This window comes from Microchirus variegatus, assembly GCF_963457635.1.
Source record: "Microchirus variegatus genome assembly, chromosome: 14".
Lineage (NCBI taxonomy): Eukaryota > Metazoa > Chordata > Actinopteri > Pleuronectiformes > Soleidae > Microchirus > Microchirus variegatus.
This window is the reverse complement of record NC_139815.1, coordinates 10,181,548-10,199,628: the sequence shown is the minus strand read 5'-3', so window position 1 is coordinate 10,199,628 and position 18,081 is coordinate 10,181,548. Positions and strand designations below refer to the sequence as shown.

The following is an 18,081-nucleotide window of genomic DNA, read 5'->3' as shown; positions in this document are numbered from 1 at the left end:
TCAGGACCACTGGCAGGAGCAGTCAGTGGGCTCCTGGATGGTGTAGCTGACCCAGGTTGCGTTGCTGGAGCAGTAGAGCTGCACGGAGCGCCGCTGCAGCCCCGTCTCCCTGCAGCACTTGCAGAAGCGAGCGTACGTGTTGATGTTGTAGTTGTAGATGCTGGCAGACGGACACTTCCCGTCACATGACACAATGTTCACCTGCACGACACGTGGGGGAAAAAAAGTCAGTCAGATTTGCACTACATAGCAAAAGGTTCCAGATACAGATGCTACCATCTTGCACTGGTGAAGTCAGTGCAGTTTTGAGTGCTGGTATTCTGAAAAAAGCTGAGGTCACTAAGGTCAGAACGTACCTAGAAATAAAGTCTTAAAGTGGTTAAGTGCCTGCATCGATTATTATCTCAATTATTGTCTCAACTGAGCATATATGGAGAATAAAGTTTACAATTACTAAACACATTTTCTTTCTAGTTGAGTCGTCCGGAAGTAAATAAAAGGCCTTTTCTCAAGAAGACATACCGGCCTGTTGCTGCGGCAGTCATTCTTCCTGATCGTCATCCTCACCGTCACTTTCTGACAAGACTTTCCATCTTCTTTGCCTGTTCATGTGACAAATTAGTCACAATAAAGTTAGCATAAGTACAGACACAGCAAAGAAAGAAAAAACTGTGGGAAGGTGTTGACACTGATGATCATGCACAAGCCTTGAAAGTTAGGTGTAAGTGCCTGGATGATGGGTTAGAAGATGAAGGAAGAGACAGAACAACGTTTCACAGTTAAAAGCAAAGAAAATAAGAGAATAGTTACTAAGACGTAACACAAATCAAAGGAAACCCATCATGCACTTACCACTTTCATAAAACAGCTTAAACCGAAATAAATAAACCCCAAACAACAGAGTGTGTTAACATGCTACATTGAGCTTCACAGATACAGTAGACCCAGCTCCTTTTCTGTGAGACATCAGTGCAGCTGCCATATTGGAAAATAATAGGCCAAACCTCAGGATGCACGTGTGTCAGTTTTTACACTAAAATGCTTAATAGTATAAGCAAATTTACAAGCTTACCCTGCATCAGAGGTCTCAAACTCGCATCCCTCCGATCAATTTAATGCGGCCTGCCACTTAAATCAAGTTATAATGGTGTGATTTCTGTATGTTTTTTTTTATTAACATATAGATTTTTCATCATAAATACTTTTTATATCGTGAACTATATATTGTTCCATATCCATGCAGACAATTTTATTTTGAAATTCTGTGACACATTAATCATTACAAATATTTATATTGTGATATCATTATGGAATGAATATCGTGATATGATTGAATAGTTGCCTTTTCCCCAAAAAACCCCTGCCCCTCCAGTAGCTGCATCATTTAAAGGAGCATTTATTTTTGTGATTTAAATGTAAAGATAAGATTTAGCATTCATCTATGATGTTATTTGTGTCAATGGTATTTGCTGTAGCCTGTTTGGTATTTCTTTGGATATTTTTCACTATCTTAAACAGTCAGAGCCACTCTCTGATACGGCAGCTGCAGAGATGCTTCACATGAGCAGGACATCATATCTTTGTATTTATACCAACACAAACTCTACTACTTAGCATGAAAAAAAACAAAACAACAGAGTATAAACATTAAGTTGCTATGTGCGGCACAAATACCAGTCATTTCCTTCTGGAGGTTTAATGTGTTGAATAATAAGTGTTTTTATGTTATAAATGTTATAAATAAAGGACAAAAATTACAGTAAAAAAAAATTACATTACTACGTCATCATTGCTCCTCCTTTACGACTGCAATTGATAACAAGTACAAATAATAAAATAAATAAAGGTTTATTTGAATTAGCTAATGGTCCAAAATGAGTTCAATACAATGTATATGCTAGCGTTAGCAAAACTTAGATATAAGAGTATTAGGACCAAACTGAAAAGAAAGAAAACATTTAATCTTTTGAGAAAAAAAGTCAAAATATTCAGAGAAAAGTAATAATATTACTAGAAAAGTCATAATATTACGAGAAAAGTCTTTATATTAAGAGAAAAAGTCATAATATTACAAGAAAAACGTCATATTAGGAGAAAAGTCATAATATTACAAGAAAACGTCATAATATTACAAGAAAAGTCATAATATTAAGAGAAAAGTCATAATATTACAAGAATAGTCATTATATTACAAGAATAGTCATAATATTACAAGAAAAACATCATAATATTACGGGAAAAGTCATAATATTACGAGAATAGTCATAATATTATGAGAAAAGAGTGAAAATATGAGGAAAAAAGTAATACCATTACGAGAATAAAGTTGTGATGTTAGGAGAAAAATTATTATCATTATTTTACTAAAAATATTATAATTATTATTATTATCAAATAGCAACATAATGCAGATGTAAATCTCAATCTTTCCTGATGCTAAAGATAATGTGGTGCTGATGTGCCAAAAGATTCATATCGGTTCAGATTCAGATTTCCTTATTTGTGATGCCCCAAACGAAAATATAACTGATCATCTGAGATTTTGCTTGAATAATATTTATAACCACTTTATTCTCATAATATTGTGACTTTAGTCTCATAATAGTACGACTTTAATGACGAAACATTTTAAATTAAAGATGTCTTCAGTTTGGCCCTTGACTCTGTCGTAAAAAACCCATCAACAATAGTATGGAAATATGTCTATAACTGTTTTTAGATATGGAGTTTTGCTCTTCAAATATAACATAAGCAGGAGATTGTCTGGTCAGGCACATTCACACCAGCAAGTGATGAACCCTAAGTCATCTAGAGATCCAGGGATTTTCCTGCTGCCAGTGTGCTGTTGCTCTTCACTGGTGATATGTGACAGTAAATGAGAGGGAACTATGTTGTGTGGTCAATTCTTGCAAATGTTCCACCTGCTTCTACTATAGAGTGTATGTGTCTTTCATGATAAAATGCCTCACATAGTAACTTCAGTTTTCCACACATCTGCCGTTTGTGTAAAAAAAGACCCCTGCATCCTCCCACCGACACCAGCCCACATCAGTAAATCTACTGACACATGCAGACGTCTACTGCAGACTACCAACAGCACATTGTTGGCAATCAACAATGCACTGCCCAGACAGTGCTAAATGGGGAAAGAGTTTAGCTGAAATGTATATGTACTGTACATGATCCTCAGAGCGAGAATGGGGGTTATATTTCTGTCCTCTCAAGTGTGACGTCATTATTTAGGTCAGTATGAATGATTCCTGCCTGGGCACCGTTGCCCTTTCTACCGATTTTAATTTGACCTTTAATGAGACACAACTGAGAGGACTCTTCTACCAGTGGGTCAGAGTCAAACTTTGGGGTTCCATGAGTTACTTCTTTATTTTGTTTTTTTTGTTTTTGGAGGGAGTACATTGTTGAATATCAACAATGGCACTGACAAGCCTTGTTGTTTTTGTACCTTGTTCACAGTTTGTGTTAACTGTGGGAGTCAAGGGGCTAACAGGGAAAGGGAACAGAGGGAATCCAGTACCTGGTGGGATTTGTACATGAGGGTAAGCTGCAGCACACAAACCACAAACCCACATGAATGTAATCAGATGCCTTTCAGTGAGACCCTATTTTAATCATTTGGCACTTTAGAAAATGCACTTGCAGTTGCCGACAGTGAATCCACTGACAGATTTCTTTCTAATCGGAATAAACAGCAGACAAATGTGATGGAGATGACAGCAGAGTGCGGATTCAGATTAAGATTAAGATTTTGGCCTGAAAAAGGGACAAACTGAAGGGCAAACATGTTGGAAACATGTTGAGCAACAGGTGACGGAACTCGTCTGTATCAGCTGCAGCCTACAGCGCTATACGCTAACTACAGTACTGCTGCTACGCACAGCCACATCAGTTACTCACATGTTTTACAGCATCCATCCATGTAACTTACGATAGCTCCACCAACCTGAGGAGCAAATGAGAGACACAAGTGTTTGAAATTCAGAGTAGTTTAACACAAAGAAATCATGTTTTGCTTCTCTTTTCAGAACATGTAACATTTTCATGGAGCTGATTGGTCCTATGAACTCTATCTAATGAAATCTATTTTTCTCTTAGGATTTAACTTCTTTGTTGATTTTCACTCCAAATGCATAGCCTGTGTGCAAATATAGACATTGCAAACAATATTAAATCAACGTTTTAAGAAAAATACAACAAACCTCACAGTAACAAACAGAAGTAGAAGTGTCTGAAGTACAAATCTAAAATATTATACTAAATAGTCCTGTCTTAAATGATCCATATAATAGGAATATTAATCAGCAGCAGTATTGTTGCAGTTTTATTATCATTATTCAGGCTGACCTTCACACACTCTGTTTCATTGAAGGGGGGACAGCTGAAAGAGTAGGAGACGAGTGTAGGTCCAGACAAAGTGTCTGTGCAGTCGAACTTCATGCAGTTTGACACCCAGGATTTCCCCGGCTGAAAAAAAAAACCCAACACAATAACATCATCAAACTTCTTCATCTGTAAAGCAGCAGCTACACGTTGACATTATAATAAATTACCTAGGCTGAGTTGTCTATCTTTAATAGTAGCTGCACTGCATTGTTTTACAAATTTGTTTACAAAAATGTTTTACATTTACAAAAGAAAAGTAAACACGGATCACATTAATCAGACTGTACCATCTGAAAAATATACATAAACACTTCAATCACCATTTTTTTTTTTTTTTTTTTTTTAACCAAATAAAAGGTCCCATATTATATCTAATTTCTCCAAGTTAACCTAGTTCCCTGGTGTCCTAATGAACATGTCTGTGACATGCTTTGGTCAAAATACCATAGGGAGGAAGCACCACAGCAGTTCAATCACTCTGCCAAAACAGCCCTGTTCAGAACGCTCTGTTTAGTAGTATCTCTTTAAAAAAAGAAAAGTAAGATAAAACTCAAGGGACAGGAAATGAATGCAAATGAGACACAGGAAACTAGTGTCACAGAGGCTACTGGGAGCTAACAGCAGTTAGCATTTGGAAAAGTGATCATTTGCAGGCTCTAGCAGGCACATTGCCGTCATATATAACATGTATCCACTGGACAGATAAATCCTCTGAGGCTGGAAGTTTGTGTAGAACTCTGTGCTGCACTGTGGAGCCAAGAATAGAACTGTTTGCGGACTTCCCGGTTTTCGGATACCGTTGCCCTCCACAGCACTCTCGCGTTTTACGGACAAAGCGGAGATCCGCGAGACAACAATTCCAGGAATTTAGATTCTTTTGACGTCCCAGTGAGCGCAGAAGTCAACATTGCATGTTTTATCTCCTGTACTTAGACTGAGGAGGACCACAAAAACATGAGTGAGTCCTCTTTTTTCACACTTTGGTGACTGGTAGGGCCCCGGGAGTCCCAAATATAAGAATTTGTATGATTAAAAAGTTGATTTTGCAGAATATGGGACCTTTAAGAAAATGTTAATATCATTTGGAATAGTAGTCTCTGTCTCTGTCAGTTGTGATACAGTAACAGATGTAACAATATAATGAAGACTGTGACATGTAATTAAAAGCAATGACAGAAAAAGCTAGTGAGTTACTGAGCATCAGTTTATTTTCAAATTAAATCAACGTGGTTTCTTTTCTTTTCTTTTTTTTTACAAAATTCCTAATAGCTCAACAAAGACAAGTTGCCTCAGCAAGTTACACTTAGTGATCGGACCAATGTCCTACCTTATAAAGCGCAGCTGTCCCATTCTCATGTTCATAGAGGCAGGAAATATTTTTACAAACGCCACAGCACGTTGACTGGTCCTTGGGAGGGATGTAGATCTGATTCTGAAAACACCCAGAAACTATATTAACTTTGGCAGCACAATCAGGACAATAGATATGAAGGAAAGGGATGAAAAGATTATTGCAACTGATTAGAGAGTGCGAGAGTGCGTGCATGCGTGCGTGCGTGCGTGCGTGCGACATTGTAATTGTAAATGAAACTCTGAAAAATGTTATTGAGGTGGGTTGTTGTTTTGATTTGTATATGGACACCTGCTACTACTCTAAGCTACTGAAATACCAGCCACTGGTGAGTCGTATATGTCAACTAGGTTACCAATGTAAACTTATATCTTTAATCTTGGGAAGCTTAGGTCATATCAACAAAAATGTGGTTAGAGGACTGCGGTTGGGTGGGTTACATAAGACTGAAGCCAAAAGATTGGCAAAATTTTGCTCGGTGTCAGCCACCATAGGTAGTATGCGAATCTGGAGACAAAGATGTTTTGTTTACCCTTAAGTGTTTGGTGTAATACTTGAACTTATCATGTCAGTCTTGTAAAGGCATGTTGCTTTATTAACGTGAGACTTTGTCAATATTTCTTCCCAAAATGTTTGGATCTTGTTCTCCTTCTTGCAAAATTTGGATCCAAATAAAAGCATTTAAATGTGTGTGTGTGTGTGTGTGTGTGTGTGTGTGTGTGTGTGTGTGTGTGTGTGTGTGTGTGTGTGTGTGTGTGTGTGTGTGTGTGTGTGTGTGTGTGTGTGTGTGTGTGTGTGTGTGTGTGTGTGTGTGTGTGTGGTGATCTTACTGGCTGGCAGTGGGTGGAACAATTGATGCTGGCTGTGCGGAGCAGGTGGAAGCCGCTGGCCGGGTCGAGGCTGCGGCTGCACTGCCTGTTGTGACACAAGCCATCGTCCCCGCGCTCCACTAGAGTCTGTCCTGGCCTCAGCACGCCCCGCTCACCAAACACACACACTGCCTCGCGCACTGAACACACACACACACACACACACACACACACAAACAAACACAGAGAGAGAGCAAGCGGTCAGGGATCAAACTATGATCAGCAGTTGTGTTATTCATGTTGTTTAACTTCAAACGACAAAATTGTGTATGATCAATTGTATGAGAGAATATACTGTGATATATGCAGCAGTGCTCACCACACTTGTATCGTTTGCAGGAACACTGGTTCTGTGGGTCGGATATGAAGGTCCTGTCCAGCTGAGCAGCCTCTCCCTGCAGGATATGGGCAAATCATTATATATATCATATTTAATTATTTCATATTTCAGATTAGGGAACACATATTCACCATTAACTAGGTGCTTACTAACATCCATATAAGTAGCATACTAGCCCTTTATTAGTAAATATTAAGCAAGTATTAACACCTTATTTAGGAAAAATCTTCATTTATATCATAATAGAGGTAGAATAAAGTTATGTAGAATAAGGTGTTAATATGTGCTTAATGATTACTAATAAAGGGATATATATGTTAGCAAGCACCTAGTTAACAGTGAATATGTGTTCCCTAATCTCATGTGTTACCAAATATTTAAACAAGATGATTTTCAAAACAACTTTACCTATTAAACTCCTGTGAGGTCTATAAATAAACACTATATACAAGAATATATATGTAAAAAACATCATTATGTGTCCAAGCAGAAAGACTTAAAAAAAAAAATTTAAAACGTTAAGACGTACCAGGCCACATTTTGGGGAAGCAATCTTTTCACAGGAACATTCTGAAAACAGATAAAATACACCATCATCAACCACAAGTTTCATTCCTCTTCAATGTCCGGCTGACAACACTCTGTTATTTAAACTCAAACAACAGCTCAGAAACCAAGATGAGTTGTGAGTTTGAATTAATGTAAATGCAGGCAGTTGCAAACCAAAAAAATACAGACAATTGTATGAGCAGTTTTGTTCATTATGACCTGAATACAGAGGTGGAAAATTATGAATTACGTTTACTCACATTTCCTTTAATTGAGTACTGTACAGTACTTAAGTACAGTACTTCACTACATTTTAAAGCACATCCATGACTGAGTAAAAAAAATGTTGGCCTTAATATTAAAAAAAAAAAAAAAAAAAAAAAAAACTGTAACTGGTATGAGACAAGCTACTATTTTTACTTTAACTTGAGTACATTTGTAGACCAGTACTTTTACTTGTACTTCAGTAAAATGTTATCAAAATAGTGGTACTTTAACTTGAGTAGCATATTTCAGTACTCTTTCCACCTCTGCCTGAACACATCATGAACTGTCACAAGACGCACCGCATGTTTGGTTGGGGCAGCAGCGTCCAGGAGCGGCAGCCGAAAGCACTGACATTCCAACAGGACAACTGAGCTGAGGACATCTGTACGGCTCACACACTGCATATGCACACATGCACACACACACACACACAGAAAATACATTTACACATGCAGCTGTGGGCATTAGACCAGAACAGATAATCACTCTTCTTCACTGTTATATGAAGAAGAGTTATCATATAATATTTTTTTTCTCTACAATATTTATCTCGAAAATAGAGAAGTATATATTAGGTAAAGTAAAAGAACTCCAAATACATGCCTAAACACAACACTTGTATAAGTATTTCCTACCACTGACGTCTGTATTAAATTGCACACAGAACAGAATTACATGAGAAATAATGTTGACATTTAAAAGGGAAAAACAGGAGGAAGGTTGTCGATGAGCTCAAGACACTAGGACAGAAAAGATCAAAAAGTCATTCCAATAAATAAGTGTGTGTGTGTGTGTGTGTGCATGCGTGCTCTGACCACACTGGTAGGCGGGGCAGCAGTGGTCAGTGGTGTTGCCATCGATTGTCAGCACTTCGCCATCCTGGCAGAGAGAAGGCGTCGCCGGACAAGAGGAGGAACACACTGTGGGAAACACACATGGTTATACTGTATGTCACAATGGTGGACAGTGTGTGTGTGTGTGTGTGTGTGCGTGTGCATGTGTGCGTGTGTGTGTGTGTGTGTGCGTGTGTGTGTGTGTGTGTGTGTGTGTGTGTGCTTGGACTGACTGCAGATGTGGGCCAGACAGCAGCTGCCGTCGGCTCTGGTGGCGATCAGAATCTGGTCCTCTCTGCAGATGGGAACGTGGGACTCACAGAGCTCAGAATCACACTCTGAAACATATCGAGAGAGTATAAGAAACTCTCTATGTGAACACATATGAAGACACCTCCTCAAGGTATTCCAGATACACTGGAATCACGAGGCGGTAAATGTGATTTGTGAACTTATATTTAATTAGAATCAAATTATCTGTATCTGAGAATATAAAATAGTGTCCATGAGATTAAAATGGATGGTCACTTAAACACTGAGAAGCAGTTCATATAAATGTCTTATTTAAAAGGTGAAACACATTTTTGCAGACAGAAACAGGCAAATAAAAATGGTGTCCACTTATGTGTGATGGAAACTCACCACACACAAAGTGTGGACAGCAGGACTCCTGTTTGTAGTATGACACCAGCTTCTCCCCATATTTACACGCAGGAGGCGGCAGCTCGCACAGGCTCTGGTTACACACTGTAGTCATAAAAATAACATCTCATTAACATTTTATGTTTAATTCACATTTTAATTTACAGATACTCTCAAACTGCTCAGGAAACCTTGCAGCCTCACCGCAGATTTTCTGTGGGCAGCAGCTGGCGTCATCGGCCAGACTGATGACCTCCTCGCCTGCTCGGCTGCACACGGGCACTGCCACGTTGGAGCAGTTGTACTCAACGGGAACTATCGTGTCTTTGTCACAGCGGTACATGCAGCAGGCGTCCTTCGAGGCGTTCCACGTCTCGCCGTTTGCGTGAGGAACGCCGGCGCTGTCTGTGCAAGCTGTGAACACATGAGGCACAAATACAGCAGCAGCTAATGTACCATTTCGTAGCAATGTAGCACTTTCACATTATACACTTTTTCTCCAAATTAACTTAGTTCCCTGGTGTCCTAATGAACATGTCTGTGACATGCTTTGGTCAAAATACCTGTTTTGGCACGCAATCACTCTGCCAAAACAGCTCTGTTCACAAAGCTCGCTTTGAGTGCCTGTCTCTTTAAATGCAAATGAGACACAGGAAACTACGTCAGTGTCACAGAGGATCCGGCAGCTAACAGCAGTTAGCATTTGTCCGACTCTAGCTGGCACATTGCCGTCATATATAAAATGTATCCACTGGACACGTAAATACTCTGAGGTTGGAAGTCTGTGTAGAACTCTGTTCTGCACTATGCAGCCAAGAATAGAACACTATTCCGGATACCATTGCCCTCGTCTGCACTCTCGTGTTTTTTAGGGACAAAGCGGAGCTCCGTGAGACAACAATTCCAGGAATGTCTCATTGTGACGTAACAATGAGTGCAGAAGTCAGCATCACATGTTTTATCTCCTTTACTTAGACTGAGGTGAACCACAAATGAGCAAGTCATCTTTTTTCATACTTTGCCGACTCATAGGGCCTCCAGAGTCCCAAATATAAGTTTTAAAATGATTAAAAAGTTGATATGCATGATAAGTTTTTCATTGTTTTTGTATTTCCAACTGCACAAACAAATGTCCTCTCGACACTGTTGTCATCTTGGCTGTAGAGACTGTATCTTACCACACATATCAGGCGACACGCAGAGGGCAGAGTACGGCCGGTGGAGGAGCGTCCCCTCAGGACACACACAGCCCTCAGTCAGGCCTGTGCACTGGTCTGGGTCAGAGTCAAAGTCGTGGTTGGGGCAGGACTGGGAGGTGCAACCCGGCAGACAGGCCTGATACTGCAGGGTGTTGGGACACACAAAGGCTGCAGCAAGAGAAACAAACATAGATGCAATACTTCAAATTAAGACTTAAAAGACAACCTTAGGATTTATGGTTGTTCATTAGGCCATACACTGGACTTCTTTGCCTTGTTTAACAAACTTACGGCAGTAATCTGGCCTCCTCCACTCAATGCAGATGTTAAATTTGTGACAAGAGGCCACATACGCGGCCAACGCCACACACTGGTTGTTGAAGTACTCTGCATCTCGTATCCAAACCTCACAAAATGTACTGGGCGGCACCTGAGATAAAAACAAAGAGACAATCAGATAAAACTGATTACAGTCATAATAATTATTATGATTATAACATAAAAGGGCAACCATGGAGAAATTGGAGTATAATAAAGTTTATAATGCGTGGAAAAGGCAGAAAATCATTGATAAGTTCTATACATTTGTAGGATCTATTTGTTTTGTGATAAAAGCAACCAAGAAACCAGTCCACTGATGAATTAACACGTACGAAGGCATGGCAGGGGGAGAAGTCGCGGTTGTGCAGCATCGCCAGGCAGCTGGAGCAGTCGCTGGTCGAGCAGTTGAGCTCGCGGCGGCGGCTTTGGCTGATGTAGCTGGTCGTGTTGGGAACCTGCCAGCTGTCAATGAACAGGGCCGGATCCTCACTTGCACCCACTGTGGTGCCGTTGGCCAAAGTCAGGTCATTGGTTGGGTCGCCATCACAAAAACCTGTGAGTTTAAAATCAGATGACGTCCATGAACGTGGCAAATGCAGCTGCTATACATAATTAAAGAGTTCTTCATGCTTTGTTCTTTTTTAAAAATAACTAAAGTGATGAATGAGTACAATTGCATAGCACGGCTGCTCTTACCACAGAGGCCCAGTGTAGAAAGCTTGTTGCTGGAGCTGTCGGTGTCGATTACCATCATGCCGGTGCTGTGATACCACTGCAGCCTCAGACCGGCGGGGCTACGAATCAGGTACATGTTGCCTGTGTCGTAGATTTCAAAGCCATATTTCTTGAAACGAGGTTTGGCGTACCGCGTATTTACGTAGAGCTGAGGGCAAACAGAGAGTAACCATTTCTCATATGTCACAAAACATGTTGCAAAGGAAGCATCAGGAGAGGATGGAGGCGAGTCTTACCCTCCTTTGCAGCCTGTTGATGACAATATGGTTGGATTTGTGTGTGATGTTTAAGGCGACAAGACAAAGGTTAGTAAAATTCCACAGGAGCTTGAGAAAAGAGAAAAAAAAGAAGGAAAATTGGTGACAAATCAATTCAGTGAATTTATTTCTCATCATTCCATGAAATGGACTTACTGGTGACTCAGAATCGGCAGGACACTCCCGAACCAGGACGCTGACAGTCTCATTGGGCAGCTGGGTCACGATGTATGAGGCGGCCTTGTAGACGGCGACACTGTTCCCGTCAAACGTGATCACGTTCAGGTCCGGGAACATTGAGCAGCGACCTGGAACGTTTAAAGCAACAAAATGTCATCCATGTGTCAGAACAAAGATAAAATAAAAAATATGGATTTACCGTATTCTAAGCTCATAGATTATATAAGTGTTTTTCTTACATGGACAGTCCCACTGAGGGCAGCACTTGTCCCCATTGACCTGGACAGCAAAGCCGAGCAGGCCACAGTTGGGCGGTTCAGAGGCGAAGGGACAGCTTTGAGATTTGTTGAACAGGACAAGCTGGTTGTTGACGCAGATGTACTTTGTGCACTCATCAACAATCTCTGCATATGGAGGCTGCATGAAAACAAAATCACAATCTCAATATCAGAGGTTACACAAAAGAAAAAACCAAGCAGAGAATTGTTTCCTGCAAAATCTGACTGTACTCCACAACATAGCATTGCATAGCATGAGTTGCTTAACTCGAAGAGGCTTATGTAAACCATAAGCTAATTAAAATGTGCTGAAAAATGAAGATGGAACATATTTATGACATAATTTACTATTTACTTTAAATCGTGATAAAGCTATTGCAGTTGCAGCTCTGGGTCTTATTTTGAATTTTAATATTTAATGGATTTCAAAGCATGATTGTAAACAAAATCATGGAAACCAGAACACAGTTATCATGTCCTTCTAGCTGAGAATATGTCATTCTGCTGTAATAATGTAATAATCAGTATCTAGTAATACTTTGAAATGTATTGAAATATTGGATGAACGCTGCAACTGTATATATTTTTATGTCTTATAAACCCATGAGGGTTGGACACGTTTGTGCAAGACACACAAACTAAGAATCAATCAACCTAGCAGTAGTTTCTAAGTAAGTCTGTGTGATTGAAAGTTAAATGTATGATAAGTGAACCCACAGCGCACATTCCTGTAGGGGACACTGCTCCAGACGTTGTGTCCTTCGCTGCATGTCTGGTGGTTTCCACTGGTGCATGAGGGGATGTCCTCACAGATGGTAATGCTGCACCTGGACTGCTGTGGTCCACTCTGGGTGCCTCAGCGGTTTGCACAGTGGTTGTGGTTGGTGGATGTTGGGGCGTCGTAGCTGGAGAGGAAATACCGTGCTCGTGGGTGGAGATCTCAGGCGGGGACGTCAACTGTTGGGAGGTGGGTGGGGACACCCACCACCTGTCAGTCTCTTTAGTGGCCTGAGTTCTCTCAGACGTGACAGCCTCTCTGCTGGTCGTTGTGGGGATGGCGGTTGATGCTGTGGCTGTCATCAATGGAGCAGTTACGGTGGTCAAGCTTGGAACTGCTGTGATTGAGGCGGCACGTTCGGTTGTGCTCACTGTAGTGACTGTGTCGGAAGGTGTTTGCACTGTTACAGATGACACTCCAGATGTGGTTGAAGTGCTAAGGCTTGATGTGACCACTGGAAGGTGTGGAGTGGTCAATCTGGTGAATACTGTAGGAGGCCTCGATGCTACGGTAACCCTTGCAGTGACAGGCCTGATGGTCGACCTCTCAGTCGCAGTGACTCGTGGGGGAACTCTTGTTGTCACCGCATACCTGGGAGTCGTCCTGAGGGCTGTTGTGCGCGTGACGGTTGCAGTTGCTGAGGCGGGTGTAGCTCTTACGGTGGACACCAGTCGGGTGGTGACTTTTTCAGGCAAAGTCATTGGCCTTGGAGCTGCGACAGTGGTTGTGTGCAGCGGAGACCAAGATGGAGGCGGCGTAGTCGTGGCTCTTGTTGACACCTCCGCTCTGCCTGTCACTGGATGCGTCGCCTCTGTAAGCGGTCGTATGACAACAGGTCTAATTGTCGTGGTGGCAATTGCTGGTGGGGCTTTTGTAGCAGCTGTGGTGAGATGAGTCTCGGGTGCACTCGGTTCAGGTGGGGCGGGTGTGACCACTTTACTGGTTATGGTGGCTCCAATTCCTGCTGTTAAAATTTTATAAAGGGTTGTAGTTTGGGCAGTGGAAGCTGTGAACGATGCTGACGTCGCAGAGGTGACAAACTGTTGTGTTGTTGCTGTAACTGGAGGATGAGGTACTTCAGTAGTTGTAGTGGAAGTCACCACATGAATGACAGAAGATTCAGAAGTGACCGCTGGTGTTTTCACTGACGAGGTGTAGACTGGGGTAGAGGAGGTGTCCTGATGGGGGGGACGCCATGACTCAGAGGTACGTGTTGTAGCTGGAGGACGAGTGAAGCTCTCAGTTGTGGGTGTTCGTGATACTGTAGTGGTTTCTGTATCAGATTCTGGAAGTGCAATAAGTTTTGTTGTGACAGGCTGAGCAGTGGATGTGGTGGACACTCTTGAAACCTCTGAAGGTCTTGGGGATGTCTGAGTTGTTCTCTCGATAGTTGGGACAGCAGCAGACCAGGAAGTTCTCTCAGTGTAGGTTGTAGAGGTGGACATGGGAGTTGTTGTTGTTGTGTCTGTAGTCTCTGGAAGTGCAGCCGTTGTTGTTGTAGTGGCAGCTGTAGATATTTCAGAAACAGAAGTTTCAGGTGTGTCCACTTTCTTTGTTGTTGTTGTTCTCCAGGCTGTAGCAGCTGAGGTCCAAGCAGTGGTGGGTGCATCATGGTGTTGGGTTGATGTTGTTACCTCAGGTGCTGATGCAGTGGAGGTAGTCAGTTTAGTAGTTGTGGGATACGGACTCTTCTCTGAGGTAGAAGTAGGCACTGTTGTCTCTTGACTCATGTATGGTGTCGTTTTACTGGTGCTGAAAGGTGCGAGGACGAGTGTGACAGATGCTGTGGTTTTTGATGAAGTGGCTGTGGGCAAAGACACCGTTCCTGTTTCGACAGGAGGCGCAGTGGGGAGAGGTGAAGCAGTTGTGAATGGTGTACTGGGTAGACCAGGAGGGACTGGCGTGGTTGTGGTTGAAGATAGTCTCTCCACTGTTACAGTCGTTGTACTAGTGTCTGTGTATGCAGTCGTAGTTGTACTGGTAACAATGGTTGTGTCTGTAACTTTAGATGTGTCTGAGATTAGACCAGCACCTGGGCTAGAAGCTGTTAGAGTCGGAGTAACTGCTGCTGAAGGTGTCGTAGCCTCTGTGGTCTCTTTGGTTGGGTGCACGATAACAGGATGGGGAGCACTGGTGGTGGTGGTTGGTCCCTCGGTGGAGGTGGTGGTCAGTGCTGTGGGTGTGGCTGGCTGCTGGGTCGTGGCAGTGGTAGCAAGGAGTGAGTCCGCAGGTTTGGGGGAGGAGGTGCTCAAGAACAGAGCAGTGATAGCAAAAGGATCGATGGGCGTCCTTGGAGTGCTGCGGCCAATGGGGCTTACGGTGACCCCAGCCGCAGGCATCCATGCTGTTGTAGCTGTTATAGTGGTGGTGGGGTTTTCGGTCACTTTGACTGTAGACAGCTGCTCTGGCTGGACAAGAGGAGGAACTGTTGGGGAAGACACGGGTCCGGGTGTTTTGGAAAGTTCAGGTGGTGAAGAAAGGGTAGCAGTAACTGGTCGTGTTGGTTCAACAGAGGCAGCTGGCGGTGCGGTGGATGTGGCCTGTGTGCTGATGGCTGGAGGAGCGGTAGTGAGTTTAGTGGCGGGACTAGTGTGAGGAGAAGCTGAGGATGCAGTGGCGACTGTGGTCTTCAGGAGGGTGGAGGAGGCTGCAGTGCTCGTAGTGGATGCAGTGGTGGACTGAGCTGTGGATGATGTGGACGGCTGCACGACAACGGGAGCCTTAATGCCTGAAACCAAACAATTAAATAAGATGTGTATTATTTAAAAACCAATACAGTTTTGAAACAGACATTATTTCTGGTTAATTACCAACTAATTGAAGAGGTCAGCACCCACACAGATGGGGGCACTGCAGAGAGTTGAATAAAACTAATGTGCTGTATGCTGATGTAGGTTTATATAAAGATGTATTAATAACAATCATCTCAAGGCACTTAACATAGTGAGGCAGAAACCTTACAATATTATAAAGAAAGGAGAAGAGAGAGCTAACACTTCACACAATGAGCAAGCCCTAGGCGTTAACAGGAAGAAACCTCTAGCAATTACAGATCTTTTTAATATTTTAATTACCTGACGTATATCTTATTTTAATAATCCCACTCATTATGGTGATTCATAAGAAGTCGGTTTAATAACTAAAATCAACAAAAGGATACTCACAGTCTTCAACATGGACACAGCGATGAGTCACCTCATCCAAGACCATGTGTGGGGGGCAGAAGGGAAGGCAGCCCTCCACTCTGTGTAGAAAGCAACATATGGCTGTTTATGTACAAACAAGAAAGCCCAAGGATAATGTTATGCTTTCTCTGAACAAAACAGGATATTGGGTAATACCAAATAGATCAATCCAACTGGCAACTCAAACTCAAATAAGGAGAGAAACATCCTCATGAAAAGAGATCTATCAAGAATAAATCCACAGAAAGAGAAAATTTCATCTCCGTTGGGATCATTGGGAGGTGACACCTGAGTCCAGACAATAATGGTCTACAAAGTGCTGGACTTCTCAGAGTTAAAGAGAAGGAAGAACAAAGATCTGACTGACTGTGGGATGGTGATGCAGGCTTCGGCTGATGGGTCGCTGCAGGTCTTGAAGCAGGGGCTGATGCAGGAGTCATATCTCCATTGACATACAGGATGTGGTGGGACTTCTGAGCTGGAGCCTGATTGGAAAAACATTTTTTACTTTTACTTTATAACCCATTTTATTTGACTGATTTGGCATTTTTTTGAACAATTACAGTAAAAATCCCTATCACATCAACACTTGTGAAACCTTTCTGCTCAAAGAAGCAAAATTTTACTTTGACTGAAACAGGAAAACGCTTTTCATATTATGAATTTCAAAGCAGAAAACGAAATTAAAGTTTGCAAATTGTTTCAGGTCAGATATAAATTGTTTAATAAGAATTTTATGTAAATGTGCCATTAAACTTTTCCATTATTCTGGACGTCTGGACGAAAAACATGTTTGGCATCTTTGGAAACTGATACTTAAAATAAATTGGATAGGTTTTGATTGACACATTTTTAACACCTAAAGGCTTACACTGCTTAAAAACTACTTTTTGAGTGATTTATGAAACATAAATCAAACTACATTTTGAAAAAAAATTGTATTTCAGAATATTATTATTTCCTAATGTACAAGAATTGGAAATGATCCACAAATATTTCCACTGACTATTAATATGATAAATTTAGAAAGCCATTCATTTCTGTCCGATGGCTGGACTTCATCCCTGAACTTTTGCCACATTCACTGCTGTTGGCAGGAAATCCAATCTGCTAGTGCTGCTCTCTTTTCTATTAACTAAAACAAATGCTGCTGTATTTTTAGCATTAGAGATTAGTCTGGCTGCTCAAGCTACACTAGTCTCGACCTTTAAGCACAAAGAGGAGATTAAATGAACCCTAAGAAAAACCTGCTGAACCATCACTGATGGTCGAGTAAGGGCAAAAAAATAGCTCAGACGTCAACAATAAACCTCTTAGATTAGTAACGTCTCTGCCTCTTTGTCAGATAATTGACAGTGTTGACACAGAAGCATATTGAATCATGTTCATTCCGGGCTGCTGACCTGTGAGTCTGAAAAGCGTGGCCTTGCGGAAAATGTCAGCATGTCTGTATTTGAGCAGGTGGAGTCGAGGCTGTGTGCTGTGCAGGAAAAAGCCAGGCTTTGCGTGGGATTCTAGTGAGTCATAACCAGGGATCCAGGTGTTCCTGTGGAGAACGAAGGTGGCCCCGTCCCAGAATGCATCACTGTCCTCCCACTTGGCCAGCCTCACCTGGCCACTGGGGCTTGCGTACAGGAAGAAGTTTGGTCTGTGCACTGCCTCAAAGGAAACCCGTGATGTGTCTGTGTGGATGATAGAAAAACAATTCAAGGAAAACAAGTGCAGAGAGAGCAGCCACTGGGATGTTTCGTCACATTCACTCACACACTAATCATTAAAGAACTTCAGATAATGGTCTAGTCCAGATCTTAGCGCAGCATGACACCACTTATCATAAAATGCTATTACAGAGACAGGAGCCGACTCTTTGGATCTCAGGTACTGCCCTCTGCTGGTATA

The 18,081-nt window shown here is 41.8% G+C and overlaps 1 protein-coding gene across 1 annotated transcript in view; it reads right to left on the bottom strand.

The window, feature by feature from the left end:
* Positions 1-18,081, bottom strand: part of otog (otogelin) — a gene marked incomplete at both ends in the record, with an annotated part of 50,530 nt that continues 32,449 nt past the window's right edge. Inside the window, 24 exons of the mRNA XM_083901051.1 lie at positions 1-201; positions 523-602; positions 3,913-3,958; positions 4,360-4,479; positions 5,726-5,830; positions 6,580-6,758; positions 6,938-7,013; positions 7,488-7,528; positions 8,074-8,172; positions 8,590-8,694; positions 8,841-8,945; positions 9,250-9,354; positions 9,454-9,663; positions 10,428-10,616; positions 10,740-10,878; positions 11,102-11,322; positions 11,466-11,652; positions 11,741-11,830; positions 11,918-12,069; positions 12,181-12,358; positions 12,937-15,725; positions 16,162-16,241; positions 16,550-16,667; positions 17,586-17,864. Coding sequence (XP_083757177.1) covers positions 1-201; positions 523-602; positions 3,913-3,958; positions 4,360-4,479; positions 5,726-5,830; positions 6,580-6,758; positions 6,938-7,013; positions 7,488-7,528; positions 8,074-8,172; positions 8,590-8,694; positions 8,841-8,945; positions 9,250-9,354; positions 9,454-9,663; positions 10,428-10,616; positions 10,740-10,878; positions 11,102-11,322; positions 11,466-11,652; positions 11,741-11,830; positions 11,918-12,069; positions 12,181-12,358; positions 12,937-15,725; positions 16,162-16,241; positions 16,550-16,667; positions 17,586-17,864 — 5,894 coding nt within the window. The remainder of the gene's footprint in view (positions 202-522; positions 603-3,912; positions 3,959-4,359; positions 4,480-5,725; positions 5,831-6,579; positions 6,759-6,937; positions 7,014-7,487; positions 7,529-8,073; positions 8,173-8,589; positions 8,695-8,840; positions 8,946-9,249; positions 9,355-9,453; positions 9,664-10,427; positions 10,617-10,739; positions 10,879-11,101; positions 11,323-11,465; positions 11,653-11,740; positions 11,831-11,917; positions 12,070-12,180; positions 12,359-12,936; positions 15,726-16,161; positions 16,242-16,549; positions 16,668-17,585; positions 17,865-18,081) is intronic.